Source organism: Phyllostomus hastatus, unplaced genomic scaffold, assembly GCF_019186645.2.
Source record: "Phyllostomus hastatus isolate PE091 unplaced genomic scaffold, TTU_PhHast_1.1 phas_contig_304, whole genome shotgun sequence".
Lineage (NCBI taxonomy): Eukaryota > Metazoa > Chordata > Mammalia > Chiroptera > Phyllostomidae > Phyllostomus > Phyllostomus hastatus.
In genome coordinates, this window is record NW_025333845.1 from 1,930,071 (window position 1) to 1,949,921 (window position 19,851).

At 52.3% G+C, this 19,851-nt stretch overlaps 4 protein-coding genes across 6 annotated transcripts in view; 1 reads left to right on the forward strand and 3 right to left on the reverse strand.

Annotated features, from left to right (window-relative positions):
- Positions 1–103: 103 nt before the first annotated feature.
- Positions 104–6,840, forward strand: ILK (integrin linked kinase). 2 transcript variants are annotated; one of them, XM_045839527.1, is made up of 13 exons: positions 104–235; positions 656–790; positions 4,020–4,185; positions 4,363–4,458; positions 4,660–4,756; positions 4,856–4,939; positions 5,042–5,127; positions 5,280–5,389; positions 5,496–5,623; positions 5,710–5,831; positions 5,929–6,028; positions 6,132–6,262; positions 6,434–6,840. In XM_045839527.1, exons 2-13 carry the CDS (start codon positions 702–704, stop codon positions 6,581–6,583), a joined length of 1,359 nt encoding a protein of 452 aa, XP_045695483.1. In that variant the 5' UTR covers positions 104–235; positions 656–701; the 3' UTR covers positions 6,584–6,840. The 2 variants fall into 2 exon arrangements, with proteins under 2 accessions (XP_045695483.1, XP_045695484.1); XM_045839528.1 differs by lacking the exon at positions 104–235 and having other exon boundaries at positions 655–790; positions 3,991–4,185.
- On the reverse strand, positions 6,809–8,235 carry TAF10 (TATA-box binding protein associated factor 10). Its single transcript, XM_045839529.1, has 5 exons — positions 7,974–8,235; positions 7,679–7,833; positions 7,391–7,455; positions 7,181–7,295; positions 6,809–6,979 (listed from the first exon to the last, which is right to left on the reverse strand). Exons 1-5 carry the CDS (start codon positions 8,197–8,199, stop codon positions 6,890–6,892), a joined length of 651 nt encoding a protein of 216 aa, XP_045695485.1. The 5' UTR covers positions 8,200–8,235; the 3' UTR covers positions 6,809–6,889.
- Positions 8,236–8,779: 544 nt separating this feature from the next.
- TPP1 (tripeptidyl peptidase 1) lies at positions 8,780–15,893 on the reverse strand. Of its 2 annotated transcripts, XM_045839522.1 has the most exons (13): positions 15,830–15,893; positions 15,646–15,717; positions 15,260–15,399; positions 13,609–13,759; positions 13,275–13,402; positions 12,946–13,124; positions 12,584–12,782; positions 12,248–12,436; positions 11,958–12,027; positions 11,408–11,528; positions 11,159–11,317; positions 10,877–11,002; positions 8,780–10,704 (listed from the first exon to the last, which is right to left on the reverse strand). In XM_045839522.1, exons 1-13 carry the CDS (start codon positions 15,871–15,873, stop codon positions 10,564–10,566), a joined length of 1,719 nt encoding a protein of 572 aa, XP_045695478.1. In that variant the 5' UTR covers positions 15,874–15,893; the 3' UTR covers positions 8,780–10,563. The 2 variants fall into 2 exon arrangements, with proteins under 2 accessions (XP_045695478.1, XP_045695479.1); XM_045839523.1 differs by lacking the exons at positions 13,275–13,402; positions 13,609–13,759.
- Positions 15,894–16,645: 752 nt separating this feature from the next.
- Positions 16,646–19,851, reverse strand: part of DCHS1 (dachsous cadherin-related 1) — a 37,986-nt gene continuing 34,780 nt past the window's right edge. Inside the window, exon 21 of the mRNA XM_045839491.1 lies at positions 16,646–19,702. Within this exon, the coding sequence (XP_045695447.1) occupies positions 17,091–19,702 (2,612 nt within the window). The 3' untranslated portion in view covers positions 16,646–17,090. The remainder of the gene's footprint in view (positions 19,703–19,851) is intronic.

Genomic DNA, 19,851 nt, shown 5'->3' on the forward strand with positions numbered 1-19,851 from the left:
GCGTCTCCAGAAATCCGAGCAGAGAGAGCCTCCGGAACAGAACCGGAAACCAGGCTGGATAGAGCGGCCTGCGCAGTGCCGAAAACCATCGAGTTTACAGATTGGGTGGGCTAGAAAGGCAAGGAAGACGGAGGAAGGGAGGCCCGCGGGGCCCCGGAGGGCCAGGGGTGGGGCCAAGCGGCGGGCGCGGCCGGACGGGAGTTTCCCGGAGAAGGCACCTACATCCCGAGTCCCGGTGAGTGCGTGGAAACCTGTGCCCCTTCCCCCAAGTCGCGAGCCCTGCTGGTCCGTCACCCCTAACTCAGCCTAAGTTCCGAGATGGGAACGATGGCCACCCCCGAGAAAGACTTCTGATCTCCTTCCCCAGAGAATAGAGAACCTGAACTTCCTCCCTCTCCCAGCTCTGGTAGCGGATTGGGTTCTAGTGCTTGCTCGCTGACATCTCTTCCCTGGATACTACCTCCTCATCACCCCCTACCTCGCCTGGACTTGTCTTTCGCTCACACAGTTTGGGATCATCCCGTTGCCCTGAACTCCTTCCCAGATCTCTACTAACTGGGGACGCAGCACCCAGACTCCCATCCTAACACAAACACTTCTCTACTTCAGGGGACAAAGTTTGGGGCTCACTCCCGTTCCCTGGATCTCTCCACAGTCCCCAGACTTCCCCAAACCAGGGGACTTAGGGCCGGGACGCTGCTATGGACGACATTTTCACTCAGTGCCGGGAGGGCAACGCTGTTGCCGTTCGCCTGTGGCTGGACAACACGGAGAATGACCTCAACCAGGGGTGAGCTGAGGTGGAGGGTGGGTGAGAGGAAGAGCAAAGACATTCTCCTCTCCGTGATGTGAGGTGCTCACGTCTGGTGGAGCAGCTGACTTTCCTATTCAGTGTGATGAGTGCCCAGCCCGTGTGTGTGTGTGTGTGTGTGTGTTGCTGGTGGTGGTGGTGGTGGTGGTAGCAGCACAGGGTCACCACAGAGGAAGCTTGTTTGAGCTGAATCTTGACTGCTAAATAAGAGTGTTATTGGCAGAGGCTGCAGAGAGCTTTCTGGCCTCAGTGAGCTGCATGGGTAAGGAGGCAAGACAGAGCAGAGTGCCTGGAAATTGTCCAGAGTTTTACATGGCTGGAGGATAGAAATCCTCTTTGGGCTTCTGTGGCCTGAAGCATTCGGTACAAGTGGAGAATGACAGGAGACTGGAAAAGTCTGCAAGGGTCAGCCAGATCATGCAAGGATATTTAGGCTATATTAAGGTTTTATTCTAAGAAGCAGGATTTAAAGCCATGTAGTGACATGAGATTGCCCACTTGCGAAGTGTCCTCTTGGATGCCTTTTGAAGTGCATTGTGAAGAGAGGCAATTGCCTAGTTCATCCCAGAAGGGGTGGTGTCTTGGACTAGAATGCGGGTGGGTGAAAAAGAAAGATCAGATTCCTGAAATCTTTATGATGAAGGATTGGTGAAAATGTCAGGAGAAACACTTTGTAAAATATATGATTGTCCAACCACTATGCTGTACAGCTGAAACTAATACCGAATAATATTGAACTATCATTGGAAACTGTAATTATTTTTTAAAAAATGGTGAGACTTGGTGTGGGAAGTGAGGAAGGTCAAAGACAATGACCAAGGTTTTGGCTTGGGTACTTGGGTAGATGGTGGTTCCTTTTATTGAGATGGGCAAGATTGAAGGATGATGAGCTCCACTCTAGACATGTTAAAGTGACAGTGAAGTAGAAATGCTTAGTAGGTTGTTGGTCATACGGATTTAGATTTCAGGAGGGAGGTCTGATGTGGAGACAAAGATTTTGGAGATATTAGCATATAGATGATACCTGAAGATAAGGGTGTGAAGGAGAGAAGAGGAGAAACCTGTAAGACTTAAATGGAACAACTGGAGGTTGAGGGAGAAACAGGAGAATGTTGGTAAACCTTAGAGAAGTGACTGGTGCAATGAAGGGGGTGTGGTCAACAGTAGTATAGGCTCCCGAGAGATCAAAGAACTAGATCACTTTAAGGTAAACATTGAATTTACAATTAGTTAATGATATATTTGATGATCTCTGTGAGAGGAAAAGAAGCAAAGAATCCAGAGTACACTAGGTTCCTTCATTTAAAGAACTCTACTAAAATGAAGGCTGGGAGCTAGAGGTGGAGAATCAGACTTAATGCCTGACCTCAAGGCAGGGGCCTTGTGCCAGGTTAAATGAGGTTGGCTGAGCCTGGAAGGCAAGAAAAACAACAGTGATGTTGACTCAGGATGAATTTTAATTTTTCTTTATTTTAAAATTTATTTTTTAAGGTTGGCAGAGTTTAGTTTTTAGGTTTGAGAGGTAAGAATCGCCTGTCATCTTCATTCAGGCTATTAGGCTCAGTGGTTCCCATTAGGCTCTGTAGTCCTTCTCCATTATTCACAGTCACTTGTTCCATTATACATATAATTCCTTAAAGGGTGCTTTAATAGTGGGCACCATTACTCTTTTGTTGGTGGTGTTATAAAGGCTTAGGCAAAGTTGTCCAGTGGGTGTCATATCTAGACTCTGCTGCCAAAAGGTGAAGGGGTGGCACTAGTGAAACTGGAAGGCGTTGTTGGTTTGAGGGGATAGGTTTTGGGGGACCAAGCTGGCCATATGATGGATATGAGGTGGGGATGAATTCCCTGCTGGTCTCTTTGGGATTAAAGTCAAGGCCCTGAGGTGACAGGCAGCCGCCAGTGGGCAGAATCCTACCCATACTTTTTGCCTTCGGGCTCTGGCCTGCTCTGGGGCCATAGACTGGGGGGAAGACTGTTAAGCCAAGGCACAAATTAAAGAGTTGGGAGGTAAAACTGACTGATAAGCAGGGGGTGGTAATTGCTTTGGGGAGGGGGAGGACCCCTACATCTCAGGAAAGCTTTTGGCTATCTCTGTGAGCAATTGAAGGCAGCAGTGGAAGGAAATCATTTACGTTAAGGGCCACGCCCCCCCCCTCCCATTAGCTGTTGGGGTATCTGGGTGGCCAGCAGTGGCCAGACCCCTGATCAGCTCCAGGCCCCATCTCGAACTCCCACATGGGAAGTGACCACAGCACTAAGGCATCCGGAGGCAGCCTGCCCAAACCACAGACCGCCCCTTGCTCCGCCCCTTGGATCTGCCTCCTGGACTGGAGGGAATTTCCTTTTATGGCCCCAGGCTGTCAGGCAGGCCCAGCTCCCACCCAATTGTTTGGGACTTTTTGGTACACTTCCTTTACTTTACAAAATACACGTCCTTGAGGGCAAAACAAAAAAAAAAAATGTCAGGTACAGTTTCATTTCTACAGAAGCCATTCTTATTTTCTCATTTTCCGTGCCCTGGATTGCATAGAGGAATCCTGTTTCATATGTGGGTTTGCTATCTGCCTCATCAGTAATGACTTATCAAAAGCATTTCTGTTTTTCATTACAATCCCTTCCAAAATGTCATTTTAATTCCATTACATTTTTAGATTTTATTTTCAGTACCAGACCCAATCAGTAAGTTTGCTCCCTCTCCCCCAAGTTGTGGCCTTCCTTCTCCAAGACCACACCCCTCAACATGCACCAAACGCCTGTGGTCAGTCCATTCTCTCAAGAAGCTTACAGTCTGACAAGACAGCCCATTAATGAAGTTTTACAATCCAGTGTCATAAGTATTATAGTAGGGGGATGTACAAGATGCAGTGGAAAACAGAAAGGACCAACAGATGTTGCAAAAGGGATGCAGAGGACACCAGGTGAAGAATGCTACCATTTAATGAGATAGGGCATGTCAGGGAAGAAAGGCTGGTGGTAGATAGTGTTGAAAACCAAGAATCATGGACTTGTTGAGGGCTGGAACTGAAGCTTGGGGAAGGTCTGAATAGGACAGCTTTGGGAGTTGCTGGCAAGAATAAGAATTAAAGTCCTGGAGAGGTAAGGTTCCCCAGAGTGAGTAAGCAGAGGGACTATCAGTTTTTCCTGTACTGAGGCCCTTGCTCCCATTCCACCTCCAGATAAATGACCATTGCCCCTTCCTTCAAAGGGACGATCATGGCTTCTCCCCCTTGCACTGGGCCTGCCGAGAGGGCCGCTCTGCTATAGTTGAGATGCTGATCATGCGGGGGGCACGAATCAATGTGATGAACCGTGGGGATGACACCCCCCTGCACCTGGCAGCCAGCCACGGACACCGTGATATTGTACAGAAGGTATATATGATCCTTGCATGCCCTACATTCGTGTACATGCCTAGAAGTCAGTCTCAGGCACTGTAACATACTGGGGAAAGCATGTGTACTCTTTTCCTTCCTCATATGCCTCAACACCCATCTCTCCTTTGGGACTGACTATGCCTTCTGTCTCTTCTACCTGGCTGTGGGGATCAGCTGCTGCAGTACAAAGCTGACATCAATGCAGTGAATGAACATGGGAATGTGCCCCTGCACTATGCCTGTTTTTGGGGTCAAGATCAGGTGGCAGAGGTATGTACTTAGGCCCCAAGCCCTGGGGTGGGTGGGAAGTAAAGTCTGAGCCTCAGTAAAATCAAGTCTGGAATCTTGAACCAATCCTGTGAGCAGTACCAAGTATATGACACAGGGTTTGTATTGCATCTGCCTTCATGGTTGGTTGTGACTCTTGAGGGAGGTAGTGGGGCCCTCATCACAATCACCTTTTTATTCCAGGACCTGGTGGCTAATGGGGCCCTTGTCAGCATCTGCAATAAGTATGGAGAAATGCCTGTGGACAAAGCCAAAGCACCTCTGAGAGAGCTGCTCCGAGGTCCGTCCTCTGCCCCTCAGCTGTGTTCTCTTGTCTTGTCCCTGCCTGTCTCCTCCTGTACCACAGCTGAGGCCAAGATTGTTTGTCTTTCTTCCTCAGAGCGGGCAGAGAAGATGGGCCAGAATCTCAATCGTATACCATACAAGGACACATTCTGGAAAGGGACCACCCGCACTCGGCCCAGTGAGTCAGTTGTGAGGGGAGGGGTGGTTATAGGGAATAATCCCAGGGCTCTTTGGGCTGGGTTAGGGGGAAGCTGGGTATCTGACCTGCTCACTCTCTCAGGAAATGGGACTCTCAACAAACACTCTGGCATTGACTTCAAACAGCTCAACTTCCTGGCGAAGCTCAATGAGAATCACTCTGGAGAGGTGACCCCTGCCTTTTGTGCTCCTCCCTTCCCAAACCCCCCAGATTATATGCTCTGCTCCACTTTTTGCACCACTTTTAAGTTCTTTTCCAGTTAATGGGTATGAAAGTGATAGCCTTAGTTAAAGCCTCCTAATCCTTACCTGTTCTTCAGCTGTGGAAGGGCCGCTGGCAGGGCAATGACATCGTGGTAAAGGTGCTGAAGGTTCGAGACTGGAGTACAAGGAAGAGCAGGGACTTCAATGAGGAGTGTCCCCGACTCAGGTGGGGCAAGGCCTAAACCGGAAGCTGCTGCTTCCAAGGAAACCTGACTAGCACCCAAGGAGATGTTTTACGCTGGGTCTCAGCCGACACTCTCTTCCTCTCCCAGGATTTTCTCGCATCCAAATGTGCTCCCAGTGCTAGGTTTCTGTCAGTCTCCACCTGCTCCTCACCCGACCCTCATCACACACTGGATGCCATATGGATCCCTGTACAATGTACTACATGAAGGCACCAGTGAGTAGGGGACACCAGGTCTCACTGAAGCGGGGAGAGGGTGTGGGAGCCTCTCCAAACTATTTGACTCTTGATTCCTCTCCTAGATTTTGTCGTGGACCAGAGCCAGGCTGTGAAGTTTGCACTGGATATGGCAAGGGGCATGGCCTTCCTACATACACTAGAGCCCCTCATCCCACGACATGCACTAAATAGCCGTAGTGTAATGGTGAGGTCGCAACTTCACTCTGGGCTCAGTCCATCAGAAGACCATTCCCTATCTAGAATAGGACTTACCTCCTTCTACATATCTGCCTTCTCCTCAGATTGATGAGGACATGACTGCCCGAATCAGCATGGCTGACGTCAAATTCTCCTTCCAATGCCCTGGGCGCATGTATGCACCTGCCTGGGTGGCCCCTGAAGGTGAGTGAGGGCATGTAGGAGGTGGAGGAGGGCCAGCACAGTAGCAGTGGAAGGAGGCAGGGACAGGACAGGACGCTGGAACAGATAAGCCCTGTCCCTCCAGCTCTGCAGAAGAAGCCCGAAGACACAAACAGACGCTCAGCAGACATGTGGAGTTTTGCAGTGCTTCTGTGGGAGCTGGTGACACGGGAAGTACCCTTTGCTGATCTCTCCAACATGGAGATTGGAATGAAGGTGAGAGCACACTTGTCTTGGGGAAATGGCGGTGGTAGAGACAGTAATTGTAGAGGGGTTGGACTTTCCCCACATTTTGTTCAAATAGTGATCCCATCCTGAGGACTGGGGGCCTCTCCTTATATAAGACTCAAGTTCTGAGACCCACCTTGTTTTTCCATGTATTTACAGGTGGCACTAGAAGGCCTTCGGCCTACCATCCCACCAGGCATTTCCCCCCATGTGTGTAAGCTCATGAAGATCTGCATGAATGAAGACCCTGCTAAGCGACCCAAGTTTGACATGATTGTGCCTATCCTGGAGAAGATGCAGGACAAGTAGAGCTGGAAAGCTCTTGCTTAAACTCCAGAGGTGTGGGGACAGAGGGGAGTGCGCCTCCCCAAAACAGAAGGCCTCTGGTTGCCCCCCTGCCTCCAGTCATGGTACTACCCCAGCCATGGGGCCCACTCCCTGCCCTCATCCCTACCACTGTGGCCCCAAAAGAGGCTGGGCCCAGAGCTTTGTCACTTGCCACACAGTGTCTCCCAGCACGGGAGGGATCAACCCTGCCTGTCACAATAAAGTTTATTACGAAAACAGGCCGGTGTGGGCACAAGGGAACAGAAAAGTACATATAGGTTGGGTGGCTCAGGTGAAATAGTGCGGCTTCTTCACATTGATGCCATATTCGCTGAGGGCAGGGGTCAAGTCCTCCATGGTTAGAGTGTACTTCCGGTCCTGAGGGAAAAGGGAAGAGTACCAGCTGAACACAGGAATCCTGATTTCAATCCTAGGTGGGTGACCCTGAATAGGGTTTTTTCTTTGTTTTGTTTTTTTGTTACCTCCCCTAGGGCTTAGTTTCCCCAAAGGGGTTTCAGAATACTTAAGCCTCCACTGCTGTGGGAGGTAATTACTGATTCAATGAGCCTCCCCTCACACCTTGCTCTTGTTTCGGGAGCTGCCAGAGGCTGTGCCCTTCATTTTGCAGTGCTGTAGTGCATCGTTGGCAATATCTGAGATGAATTTCTGGGCAGCTAGGGAGATGAGCCGAATTCTAGAGAAAAAAACAAAACTGGTATAAAGAGATGGACAGCAAACTCCACACAAACACCCAAAGTTCAGAATTTAACCTGTTCAGAATTTACTCACATGCGAGGATCTGAGGCCTCAAAACCAGCGCGGTTCAGGTAGTAACCAGTCACTGCATCTGGAATCTGAGAAATCAAGAGAACTGTGTCAGGGTCTGCTTTATGCACCGCTGGGCTGAGACTGAGAGGGTGGGGGCACGCGAACAAGTCTGTCTATCAGGAAGTGAACAAGTTTGGGTAGAGGGGATACATCACCAGAGACAGTAGGGGAACAAATACAAGAAAAGGACGCTGGGTGGCAGAAAGCTTGCGGGACAGGCCAATATCCGTGTTCAGGCAGGAAGCCCACCGTAGGCGTATAATCCTCCAGCTGCATCAGGAAGTCCACCAGAGGCGTGCTGGACACTACCGGCTTCACGTCTCCGTTGGCCGCACTCGGCAACACATACACCCCGTTAGACATGGCCCCCTCGGGGGGTGCCGCGCCGCCTGCCGACACCGGAGCTGGAGGAGAACCAGAAAACTGAGACACACAGGAGGAAAGCGCAGGGCCACAACTTGGTGTGCTTTATACCCTCTGCCTCTCCCCACCAATGGGCACAGCCCAGGGCGCTGCCCTCGCCCTCACCCGTCCCGGATCTCACCCGCCCCGCGCCGCTCGGCTGGCTCCCCGGCCCGCGCGGCCACGGGTCCCGTGCCCCCTGCTGCGGCTCCAGACCCTCCTGCTGTTCCCGCGGGGCTGGCCTTGCTCTCTGCAGCGGTGCCGGCAGGCAGCGCCGCGGGAGCCGAGACCGCGGGGGCCGGGCCCGGGGCCGAGGCGGCGCAGGCCGGCGCCGCCTCGGGGTCCGCGCCGGAGCCGCTGCAGCTCATCAGGCCGGTGGGAGAGGCAGCGAACAGAGCCGCTTCCGCTTCCGTTCACGTTACGCATACACCGGGGTGACGTCACACGCTTCGCGCTTCCCTAACCTTCCTAGCAGCGATCGTTCTCTGCCTGGGGCTTCCCACCTTCCGGTGCGGGAATACCGAGCTAGGTGACCCAGACTGAAGGGCGGAGACCAAATCTCAGAGAACCACGCCGGCCCAGGACGTTCCGCCTCCTGTCCCGCTGTACTAGGCGCCTCGTGGGAAAACCCTGGAATGCCGAGGGCTGTCTTTTGTGGGCCTGGGACCTTCATTCAGCATGACTCCTAAAGACCTTGCTTTGGGCTTTATGTGCCGACACCGCTCGACCACCGGTTGCCTGCCAGGCTGCATCCTTTCTAGTTCCCTTGTTCAGCCTTTTAAGGGTTCGTAGTGGAGGTGGAAAGCCTCCCTCCCCGCCAGCTGCCGGGAGAAGTGAAAAGTGAGGGCTACAGAAAAGTGTACGCAGTGCTTCGCTTAGAAGGGGAGGAAGGTACCGGTATTTCAGCCTGAGTAAACAACATATGCAAAATCACAGTGAGTGCAAGAGTGAGGTTTTCAATGCAGCAGAGATTTATTCAATTCCTACTTGCCAATCCTGAGCTAGGGGCCTGGGAATACAAAGGTAGGTAAAACAAAATTCTAATCCTTTAGGCACCAACGGTTTTAGAAAAGGAGGCAAACAGGTCAGCTGGCAATTTCAATGCTACGTGGGAGTTACAATACTAGAGGTAGACACGGAGTGTGCAGTGCGGGGGAAAAAAGGGAATTAACATCTGCAGTCTACTTATGTGTATCAGACACTCTATCACCTTTATTCCAATTAATTGTTCACTGATTATTATGAGAGGCAGGTATAGCTATCTTCACTTAAGTGAGGAATAGGCTCGGGGAGATGAGCTTAGTTGCCCAAGTCTCTCCACTAGTTTGTATTAGGAAGAAGAATCAAACAGATTTGGCTTCAAAAATCTAGGATTTTTGTGCCACACCAAAATCAACTTGCTTCAGGGGGCCAAAAGGTTCAGAAGAGAAGGTGGCTTTTGAGCTGAGTCTGGAAAGAATCCTGGAAATCAACCCAGCGAAGGAGAGTCAGGGGTAGTGATAAGGGCACGGTATATCTTGAACACAAGTGAAAGAATATGTTTGGAGGGAGAGCAGGGAGGATAAACAATTTGTTACCCAGGAACAAATAGCAAGGAAGGGATCAGGTTTGTGAGTCATGATAAAAAGCCTGAACTTTATCCAATAATCTTTGAAGGGTCTTAAGTAAATGGCTTGATGAAATTTTCATTTTACTCTGGAAGATGGTTTAGGGAATGGCAGAAAGAAAGGTCATTTTTTTCCAAGAGCCTCCTCCTACAATTCAGAGGAAAGAGAATATGGCTTTAAGCTAATGTAGTAGCAGTGGAGATGGAGAGAAAGTAGATGAGTTCTAGATATACATGGCGAATATAATTGACAGGGCTTGTAGATTGATAAAGATATTTTTAAGAGGTAAAGTCAGTAGGACTTGTTAATTGAAGGGGAGAAGTGAAGGTAATGGTCTAGAATGACTTAGCTCTTTGAATTGATTGGGAGAAGCTTAATGTCATTTACCAAGAAGAAACGAGAGAATAGTTTGGGATTGGGAAGAAGGAAGAGAGATGAAGTGTTGAAAACTGCACATCTTACATTTGATGTATCAATTGCTGTTGGATGGAAAGTCTGATTTAGTGAGATGGTGATGGCTGTGGATGACAATGATTGATTTGCTCTAGGGGACAATGAGTAGAGTGAGAAGAGCAAAAGACTAAGGTTGCAGTAATGAAGTACACCAACTTTCAGTGAGGAAGCAGAGGAAGATGGAATGGCCAGAAAAGAACTTAAGCCCTAGAAGCTAAGGAAGGAGAAGGAGTGGGCAACTATGACAGAGGGCCATAAAGCAAAGATTGGGAAATGTGCACTTGATAAAGCAGCAGGGAGGTCATTGTTTCTGAGCTAGGGGAGGAAAGAGTAAAAAAGTGAAAGCAGAAGTCCTATTGCAGTGAATTGAGGTGCAACAGTGTAGATGACCCTTCGGAAAAGCCTGGTTGCAAAGAGAAAGAAGAAATGGGGCTGGGGGAGGGGGATGCTCCCAAACAGTGCTGGTTATAGCATATGCAGAGGAACCTGAGTGGGAGTAGGGAGACCTGAGTATGATGGAAAAGGGTAGGGTTGGGAGTCAAGTCACATAATACTTCAGGGTTAGCTGGTCTGCAGCAGGTGAGGATTCAGCAGGGATTCCAACAGTGCAGAAAGGAAACAAGCTACCAGCTGTGGGGCCAGGGATAGGCCCACTCCCCTAGCAGGAAAGGGTCAAGGGTTGATTAATGTCTTCAGCAGAGCTGGGAAGTTGGGTGTTCCCCAGCCTGTCACAGGATCCCAGCCAGGGCCAGAGCAGAAACCCTGACCCTGCACCTCTTCATCCAGACAGGACTCATGGCAGCCATGGTTTACCTGGGAATAAGATGGGCATCAGATCTGGGCCTGCTGGTACCAGTACTAACAGCACCCCGTCACCCTGTATCCACATCTCAAACACTATAATACCCCATCAGAACTGTTCTCAAATTGTCTTAGCATTCTCCATACTCATGAAAATGGCCACACCCCTCTCTTTCACACTCACATCGAAGAGTCCAGCCCCGTGCTGCTGGTAGAGCCTTGGGTTGAGAAAGCCAAGAGGAGGGTGGCCACTGAGGATTCTGTGTTCATTTATCAGGGATAGGATCCCTCCGAATACTGGAGTAGAGGCCTGCAAGGGTGAGGGTACAAGTAGAGATCAGGAGTTCAGAGTGATTGGACTTTTGGGGAGGGATGTTTGAAAGGATCAGAGGTCTCTGAAAAGTCAGGGGTTCAGGGTACAGGCTGAGGGTAGTTCCTGAAGGTTAGAGGCCAGGCTGATTCTTACCGAGGTGCCAGACACCCATGGAATAGGAACATGGTTGCTGACCACCCAATAGCCATCAGACAGTGCAGCCACATCTGGGTAGGCACGTCCACTGGCATTGAAGTAACTGGATGGTGGCAAGTGGGGGCTGGAGCTCAGGAACTGGGCTACCGCTTCCTCCTGAAAGGCATTGTTGAGTGAGTATGTCTCCTGAACAGAGGATTCCTAACTCCCCACCTTCCCGATCCTTCCTCATAAACAACCACATACCTGATATGAAGGCCGTGGGAACACATTGCTGAAGCCGCCACCACTGATATAGTCAACAATCTCATTTGTGACTTGGAAAGGATTCTGGAAGGATGTGCCTCCCACCGTGGTGACATAAGGACTGAGGGCAGAAGACAGCACTTAGACTGTAGCTGTCCTAAAGATTCCTCCAAAATGTGTGAGGGTGGGTGGGTATGGTCCAGGTGTTGCTGGAGGGGCTGGGCTCTGTGGGGAAGCATGTATGTGGCAATGACTAAGGTTTTGAGCCCTGAAGGCTTGGCCTGAGGTCACTGTATACTTCTACACAACACCCACCAAATCTTCCATTAAAATGCCTAGGGACTGTGGAAGATAAACACCGGGAGCTGTGTCATACTCAGGACACTTGGGGCCTGGGACCTACAAGAAGAGGGGAGTGCAGCAACCAGGGCATGTAAAGCTAAGGCTCAGCCATAGGGGCACCTGGTGGGGTCAAGGCTAAAGTTCCATATCATGAGATCACAGATGAAAGGTTGGTGGTCAGAGATAAGTGGTGAGCTGGGGTGCTTACCTGGAGGCTGGGAAGCTGGGACGGAATTGGTGTCTTCCAGAGGCAGACCAACACCCAGCCCCACTGTCACCTGGGAGAGAGACCACGTTTAGTATACAGATTAACTGGTCAGAGTTTGGTGTGTAGGTTCAGCTGTCAGAGAGAAAATTCAATTGTTAGTCATTACTGCAAGAGGTCAGAGTTTAGAGATCAGGTTAGTGGTCACTTTTAAATTCAGATTATGATTCAGATTTTCAGGATTAGGGGTCACTGTGGGGTCAAAGGTCCCAGGTTGAGTGAGGGGAGGTCACCTGAGGCGAAGAGCAGGGTAAGACCTCGAGTGGCAGCTTTCATGAACTCGGTGTTGACCCTCTGCATGTAGGCACTGCTGAGGGAGTCCTCATCATCTCCGTAGCTCACGGTGTGCACAGGTGGCAGGGCTGACTCATTACTGAGCAGCACAAGCCACTGTAGGAAGGGTTCCTGTGTTTCATGCCGGCCTGGATTTTTTGTGGGGAGGAGGGGCACAGGCAGTCATCTGAGGGGTTTGTCAGGACTTCCCTCTAGTTCATGGGATTCTCTTGGGGGAACAAGGATCAGCACTGACCCCTACCCTTCTCCCCACCAACCAGGCCCCTGGGCAGTACCAGGGTTACTGTAGACCCAGGTGGAGATGTTGGCACCAGCACTCATCAGGTACTCCACATCTAGACTGGCCTCAATCCCGGCCCGGCCCCGGCCCTGTTGTCCGACCACACGGGCTACTGATGCCTGGTGTGCAAAGTTTCCACCAAAGAGACGCATGAATTGAGCCAGGTCTGAGTCATGGAAGTACTGCTCCAGGAACTATGGACAGAGTCAGAGCAGATATCATGGGTCAGAGGACATAGCCCAAAGTGTCATGGCAGGAAATAACATCCCAGATCACAGGATAGGGGGGAGGAGCACCCTTGGCTGGTCAGGCTCCCTGCGGAGGTTTCAAGGACCCTGGGGCTCCTGTATGGCTCACCTGGGCACAGGCTTGGCTGTTGTTGGTTGTGCCAGAGCCCACATCTTGTGCTGTCAAGTTGTATCGCTTACGGATCACGGATGGGGTCACCCCCAGGTGCAAGCCAACAGCCCCTGCCACCTGTGGCTCAGGGCGCTGCCTCAGAGATGATGTGGGGGGAAAGCGGTGCAGTCCTCCCACTGTGGGAAGGAAATCAGGTTTAAGGAGGAGATCTTTTAGACTCCAACCCCCACTTTACTACTGATCTCCCCTACTTTCCCCATGACATCTAAACTTTTCCAGCTCCTGGCTGTGACTGCCCCAACCCCGCCAACCCTACTGGGTGTTACCAAAGTCCACATGGGGGGCCAAAGCCTTCGGGAGCCGGTAGGGATGTGGGGACCTTACAACATAGGTCTTTGCAGGTCCCCCCACATAGCGATGAAACTCAGACCCAGAGAGCAGCAGCTCTGCCTGTCTGGAGGTCAGAGATCAGAAAACAGAGGTCAGAAGGCATGGAACAGAGCAGAGGAGGCTGCATGAGCATCACTGGGCAGTTAGTTGTCTCCGCATGCATTAGCTCTCACCCACAGCCCCCAGCAAGCTCTCAACTCCCTCCAATTGGGGTGACTAGTGTCCCTGATGGGGTGACTGGTACCATCCACGGGGCAATCATTCTCTCACCGGACACTCATCCAGCAGGTCAGAAAGTCCTGTGTGGTCACTGAGTGGCAGTTTCGTACTCCAGCTGCCAAGAGCCATTTTTGGACCGTGCGGAGGGTCAGTGGTGATGGCCGGACCAGTTCAGCTACATCCTCTAGAGTCAGGTATTTCCCTGCAGGAATTCAGTAGAGGCTCTTGCCTTCATTCATTGCTTTTCCAGGTTTCCCTTTTGGGGCCTCAGTGAGGAAAAATCAGGAGCCTGGAGAAGAGTCTTGAGGGATGAGTGAAACTTTCTAGCAAAAGGGGAGGCTGTGCAGGTACAGCTTATACCTGAGGATCAGGGGAAAAGCTAGAGAGACTTGGAATGACAGGGCCAGGAGTATGGGTTTATCCTAAAAGGCTACTGGGTTGCAGATGCTGCCCCACAGCATGCACTGCCATGATCATGAAAAACAGATGAGGTTCGTAAATTGAAACTGTCCATTTTAAGCTTATCTCTAATAAGTTTTCAAAGTGTTCAGAGCCAATTACAAGGTGACATCTAATTTAGCTCAAATTTTCATCCTTGTTGATTTTAAGCTTAATGTGATGGTGAGTCACTGTTTTCCTGTATGGAGCTGTGCACACTAGTACCTGCCTCCTGGGTGCATCTGAAACTGCCCCCCACCCCCATTCCTCTTCACATTTTGAAAAGCTGCAAGCAGGGAAAGGACACAAACGAGCCGAATATTGGAGGAAAACATTGACTATTTGGGAGCAGAGTGTGGAAGAGAGTGGAGAGTGGGGTGGAGAGGGAGAGACAGCCAGGGGTCTGGGCAGCAGCCAGGTGAGAAGATAAACAACTGAGTTGGTGGCAACAAAGGAGGTGAGAAGTGGACTATTCCAACAGCTACTTCAGAGTTAGAAGTAGCAGCCTTAGTATGTGAGTGGGACAGTAAATAGGAGTGGATTTGAGGAACTTGAGTTGATGAGGACCTAGATACACAGACAGTCCCTGACTTACAATGTTTCGACTTTACGATGGTGCAAGACCAAGATGCATTCAGTAGAAACCATACTTTGAATTCTGAGTTATGATACTCTCGCCTGACGCTAGGCAGTGGCAGGAAGCCATAGCTCCCACTTAGGCACATGATCGTGAGAGTAAACAACTGGTGCTCTACCAGTTTTTGGATATTGTGTTCTGAGCATATTTAAGGCAGGCTAGGCTAAGCTATGATGTTTGGTAGGTTAGGTATATTAAAAGCATTTTTGACTTAATATTTTCAACTTATGATGGGTTTATTGGGACATAACCCCTATTGTAAGTTAAGGAGCATCTGTACTAGAAGCTACTTCCCCACTTGTCTGGTAGCTGGCAAATAGCAGAGTCATACTTCGAATCCAGATCTGATCACAAAGCCTGTGCTCCTGTCAAGGACATCCACTTTTAGGTTTCTAGCCTGATGAACAAAGGTAGAAAGTTTTGAGGGGGAAGTAGTTTTGGACAGTTTAGATTCAGTTCACTTTTTTAATTCAGAAACTCTTCTGTGAGAGCTACTGCCATTTATTTGCTCTATGTCACTCCCTCAAAAGCACAGAGACCCTGACATGACCTGCACTGTTCCAGGCTCAGCCCAGCCCTGTGTCCCTGCACTGTGTCCCACATCCTGTCCCCAGTCCCGACAGGCACCGTATCGAGGAGAGCCAGGGTCCGACACAGCCTGCACCAGCTCAGACAGTCTTTCCAGGTTCTGCTGTCTTAGGGCAAAGGTGAGACTCAGCTCTTCCTCAGGGTCCACACGGCCCAGGGAAGCCCAGCCTGGGGGCAGCCTGTGGGGTGAGGAACATGGTTTATGTTAGAGTGGCAATGGAAAATAGTGACGGAAGATTCAGAATTAGTGGCTTGGGTAGGATCCCAGTGGCACATATGGCTTAGGAATTGAATAATAGGCAACTGAGCCTGGAAACCCAGGGATGAGACTATGGAGTGAATACCAGGAGCTTGTTAGGTGGTGAGGGAAGCTAGGTGTAGGACAGGACACAGGGAAGGGGGTGGTCAGTGCTATATCAACTCACGTCCGCTGTTGGTCAGGCTCCGGGGTGTAACTGCCTGTGCCCACGACGATGAGGGCTAGGAGCCCTAGGAGGCTGCAGGGGTGGCAGGTGGGTTTCAGCGGAAACGGGGTTGTCATTTTGTCCCCACCCTCCATGTATTCCCTCCAACGTGATCCCCTTTTCCCAAGGCCTCTTAATTCCTCACCAGGATCGTAGTCCCATTCCGTCCCTCAGCAGATCTGCTGTCATGTGACAGATCACATGAAACCCCTATCACAGTACTGCCTTTCCGCCTAGAAACTAGTGATGGTGCTGGCTCCTCCTTCAAGTGGGTGGTCCTAAATTCTTTGAGGCTGCCACTGGGATTCTCCCTCTGGCCCACCAAACCCTGGGATAAGTCCAGGGTCCCTCCCTACTGCCAGAGTCCAGCTAGGACTCACCAGAGGGGATAGGGGGTGTTAAGAAAGGAGCCCTAGAGGCCCACAGACCCAAGACCTGGGTTCCTCCTAGCAGTGTATTAGGAAATACACTTAACCTCTCAGAGCCCAGGTTTCTTTATTTAGAATACGCAGTAATATTAAAAGGGGTCTGTCCTATAGTTGTGAAAATGTAGAGATAAAACAGGCAAATCGCTCATCAGAGTCTGACAGCAAAGGCTCAACAAATCTGAGCTCCCATTGCATGTGCATATATAGTGGCCCCAAGGAAAACATATAAACCACCTGGCTGTTCCTGTATCCACCTTCCACCTCCTTGAAGACCCTAAGGCCTGAAACTAGTCATCCCAAAGACCTCTCCTCACCCAACCAATCTCTCTGCTGGGCACTGCTTGCCTTCTCCTGGCCTCCTGCCTGTGTGAGGGAAAGGCTGATTGCAGAGAGATGGCTCCCAGTGACATCCCCACCCTACATGCCCATGCCCACCACCCCTCTGTGCCTCCTGACATGTCCACAATGTGCCAGGTGACTTCCAATCCTCCCCCCATTCCTCTGGCCCCCACAGAACTGAGCCAGACGCTGGATACAAACTGCAGTTTATTAAGGCTCCAGAGTGAGAATTGGCACTTGGTTCTGGGCAGGGGTAGAGTGGAACCCAAGGAGCTGGGCCCAAAAGGTTGGAGGGCTTTGCCCACACCCCCTACCCCCCAATAAATAAAGTCTCAGCTCCATCTCAAGGTGCTGGCACAGGACAGGAAGCCCTCACTGAAGAGAACCCAGGGCTGCTGCCTCCTTCATATTTCTCCCCACATTGGACCTGGCCACAGGTCATTGCCCACAGGGCCTCTGCGGTGCTGGTGCTCTAAGGCTGGGGTGAATTGCAGCCTGCTCCTACTGGAGGAGTTTGGGATGGGTAGCTGGTCTCCCCTGTGGCCAATCACAGTCTGAGGCTGCCCAGGGCAGGCTCAGATGGGGCCTGCATTGGGGACACTATACGTGTCCCAGGTCGGGGCCCAGCCTGGGCCACAGCTAGATGTGCAGCTCTGTGTCATCGGGTGGCTCCAGGCCAGACTCTGCGCTGAGTGCTGATGCTGAGGGGCCCTGGGCCACCCCAAATGGCGAGACAACAGGTGAGCGAGCAGCCAGAGGAGACAATGAGGGTGAGAAGCTGGGGGACATGGCAGCTGAGGACAAGGAGCCTTCGTGGCTGATGGGGGAGCGGTGAGAGGCCGGTGGGAAGATGGCCCGGGTTGCAGCTGTGCTAGCTGGCTTGGGGGGCACAGACTTAGCTCCTGGGTGGGCCACGGCAGTGATGAGGGGTGGTGGGTCAATACGGGGAGCCGGGGGACATGGCCGTGCTTCATCCTTGAGCCGGGCAATCTCTGTGAACACGCTGGCCAGTGGCTGAAACTGAGGGCACCAGCTCAGTAGGTAGTCCCAGTTATAGCTGCCACGGAGCTCTTCTTCGCCAGCTACAATGGCCGTCAGTGCACCTGCCACACATGGCTTGCCATCTGCTGGGAAGCCATAGTCCCCAGTGGGTGCAGGGCTCAGGCCACAGCCCCCCAGGAAGGCCGTGGCAGTGGCTGGAGGGCCCTCTTCTCGGTATAAAGTGGCTCCCGCACCTGGCAAGAGCAGCCCTGCCTTTCGGCCCTTATACCAGGAATCGGGGGCAGGCGGTTCACAGGATGTGTCACTCAGTCCATCTGCATCCTGCTGGATGCCTGAATCGGGGCCACGGGCAGCCAGGGAAGAGGCCACACTGGCCACACGGGGAAACTCGTTGATCATGCGGATCTCATCATCCTCCGCAGCCTCTGCTGAGCCTCGGCCACTTGAATGGGAAGGGTCTAGGGAGCCACCCCGGGGATAGGGGCCTCCAGCTCCTGGCCCACCATAGCTGGGGAGAGTCTGGTGATACAGGTGCTCTGAGGGGGGTGGGCTGGGTGGCTCCCGGCCCAGCTTCTGCAATGAGCCACTGGCCAGGGGTGCTGCCTGTGACATTGGGCCAGGTGCTGTCTCCGCCTTGCGGCTACGAGCCCGCACCAGCCCAAGGACCAGGGCCGCCAGTGCAAGCACCACCACCACTCCCAGGGAGGCTGCCACAGCCCCCACCAATAGCAGGTTGAGGTCAGGTGCCAGGCCCAGCGCAGTGTGGGTGATATCCACAGTCACGGGCACTGTGGCACTCCTTGAACCAGGCAGAGGCCCCCGTGCCACCACTTCCAGCCTCAGCTCCCGTGGTGCCTCTCGCCGGGTCCGGCCCCCACCTCCAGAGGGGCCTGTTCCACTGCCTGGTGCCCGGCTGTCCACCCGCAGGTACAGGGCACCTGTAGTCTGGTTAATACCAAAGTAGGGAGAAGAGGTGGCAAGGGAATAGAGCACCAGGCCATCGGCACCTCCATCCTCGTCTGTGGCCTGCACGTGACCCAGGCTGTGGCCACGCCGGGCACCTTCTGGCACTTGGAAGTGGAAAGCTGGAGCCAGGAATACCGGGTCATACTCATCCTCACCAGTCACCAGCACTGACACAGTGACTGAGGCTGAGAGATTCCCAGCATCAGCAGCACCCACCAGCAGCTGGAAGCTTCCTGTGTGCTCATAGTCAAAGGCCACTCGTGCCCGCAGCTCCCCTGTTGAGCTGTTCAGTGCAAATGCCTCACGTCCCTCAGGCCCTGGCCCGGCCTCCAATAGGCTGTAGCGGATCCTGCCGAAAGCTCCGGCATCCCCATCAATTGCATGCAGAGTAGTCACAAGAGTGCCCGGAGGCTGGTTCTCTGCCAGGCTGGTGCTGAGTAAGTTCAGTGGGAAGGCTGGGGCATGGTCATTCACATCCTGGACCTCAATGGTCACTGGTGCCAGAGCAAAGTGTGCACCCACAGGATCGGCAGCCTGCACCACAAGCTGATGTCGAGCCTGCGTCTCACAGTCCAAAGGGCGGGCCAGTCGCAGGGAACCCGAGTTCTCGTCCAGTTCAAAGAGCCCAGAGGGGTCACCTGAGCTGAGGGTGAAACGTACAAGGCCATGAGGGCCTGGGTCAGCATCGGAGGCCTCCACATACAGCAGCTCAGCTCCAACAGGTGTGTCCTCAGATACTGCCACGTGGTAGGCTGCTCGGGTGAAAACGGGTGGGTTGTCGTTGACATCCAGCACAGTGACTGTGACTGGCACAGCTGAGCTGCGGGGTGGCTGTCCCCGGTCAGCTGCAGCCACTGTTAGATTGTACTGGGTTAAACTTTCAAAATCTAGAGGCTCAAGTAATACCAGGCATCCCAGTGCCTGGGGGCCTAGTCCGCCACTCTCCCCAGCTTCAGCAAGCCGGGGCTCTAGCTGGAAGACTCGGCCCCGGTTGCCACTGACAATGTTATAGTCCACGGTGGCATGGGAGCGGCTTCCATCAGCATCTGTGGCCTCCAGGGTGAGCAGAGTGGAGCCAGGGGGCAGATCCTCAGTCACAGCCACACGGTAGTGTGGCAATGTGAAGCTTGGGGTGTGGTCATTCTGGTCCTGCAGCTGCACATGCACTGTGGCTCGGGCTGCCCGGCCTGGCATCCCATGATCTCGGGCTTCCAGCACCACATCCACCACTCCTAGACCCTCATGGCCCAAGGCCACTGTTCCCACTGTCGTGAACAAGGTCCCTGAGATGAGAAGGGAATGGAGAGAAACATGCATTCAGCAGAGACTATGAGTGAGCAGAGGAAGTAACCCTTCAGGGCCCAGGAAATGGCCTCAGAAGTCAGACTCCAGGGAATAGCCTGTGTGCTGGGAGATTATGGGATGGCCTCCA

Excerpts from the sequence above, each read along its gene's own strand:
- ILK (XM_045839527.1), top strand. The coding sequence starts at position 702 with ATGGACGACATTTTCACTCAGTGCCGGGAGGGCAACGCTGTTGCCGTT. Across the intron at positions 5,128-5,279 it reads ATGAGAATCACTCTGGAGAG|CTGTGGAAGGGCCGCTGGCA; the intron begins GTGACCCCTGCC and ends CCTGTTCTTCAG. Across the intron at positions 5,832-5,928 it reads TAAATAGCCGTAGTGTAATG|ATTGATGAGGACATGACTGC; the intron begins GTGAGGTCGCAA and ends CCTTCTCCTCAG.
- TAF10 (XM_045839529.1), bottom strand. The coding sequence starts at position 8,199 with ATGAGCTGCAGCGGCTCCGGCGCGGACCCCGAGGCGGCGCCGGCCTGC. Across the intron at positions 7,834-7,973 it reads AGCCGAGCGGCGCGGGGCGG|CTCCGGTGTCGGCAGGCGGC; the intron begins GTGAGATCCGGG and ends GTTCTCCTCCAG. Across the intron at positions 7,456-7,678 it reads TGGAGGATTATACGCCTACG|ATTCCAGATGCAGTGACTGG; the intron begins GTGGGCTTCCTG and ends TTGATTTCTCAG.
- TPP1 (XM_045839522.1), bottom strand. The coding sequence starts at position 15,873 with ATGACAGCAGATCTGCTGAGGGACGGAATGGGACTACGATCCTG. Across the intron at positions 15,400-15,645 it reads GAGCCTGACCAACAGCGGAC|GCTGCCCCCAGGCTGGGCTT; the intron begins GTGAGTTGATAT and ends CTCACCCCACAG. Across the intron at positions 12,437-12,583 it reads CTGGGTCTACAGTAACCCTG|GCCGGCATGAAACACAGGAA; the intron begins GTACTGCCCAGG and ends CAAAAAATCCAG.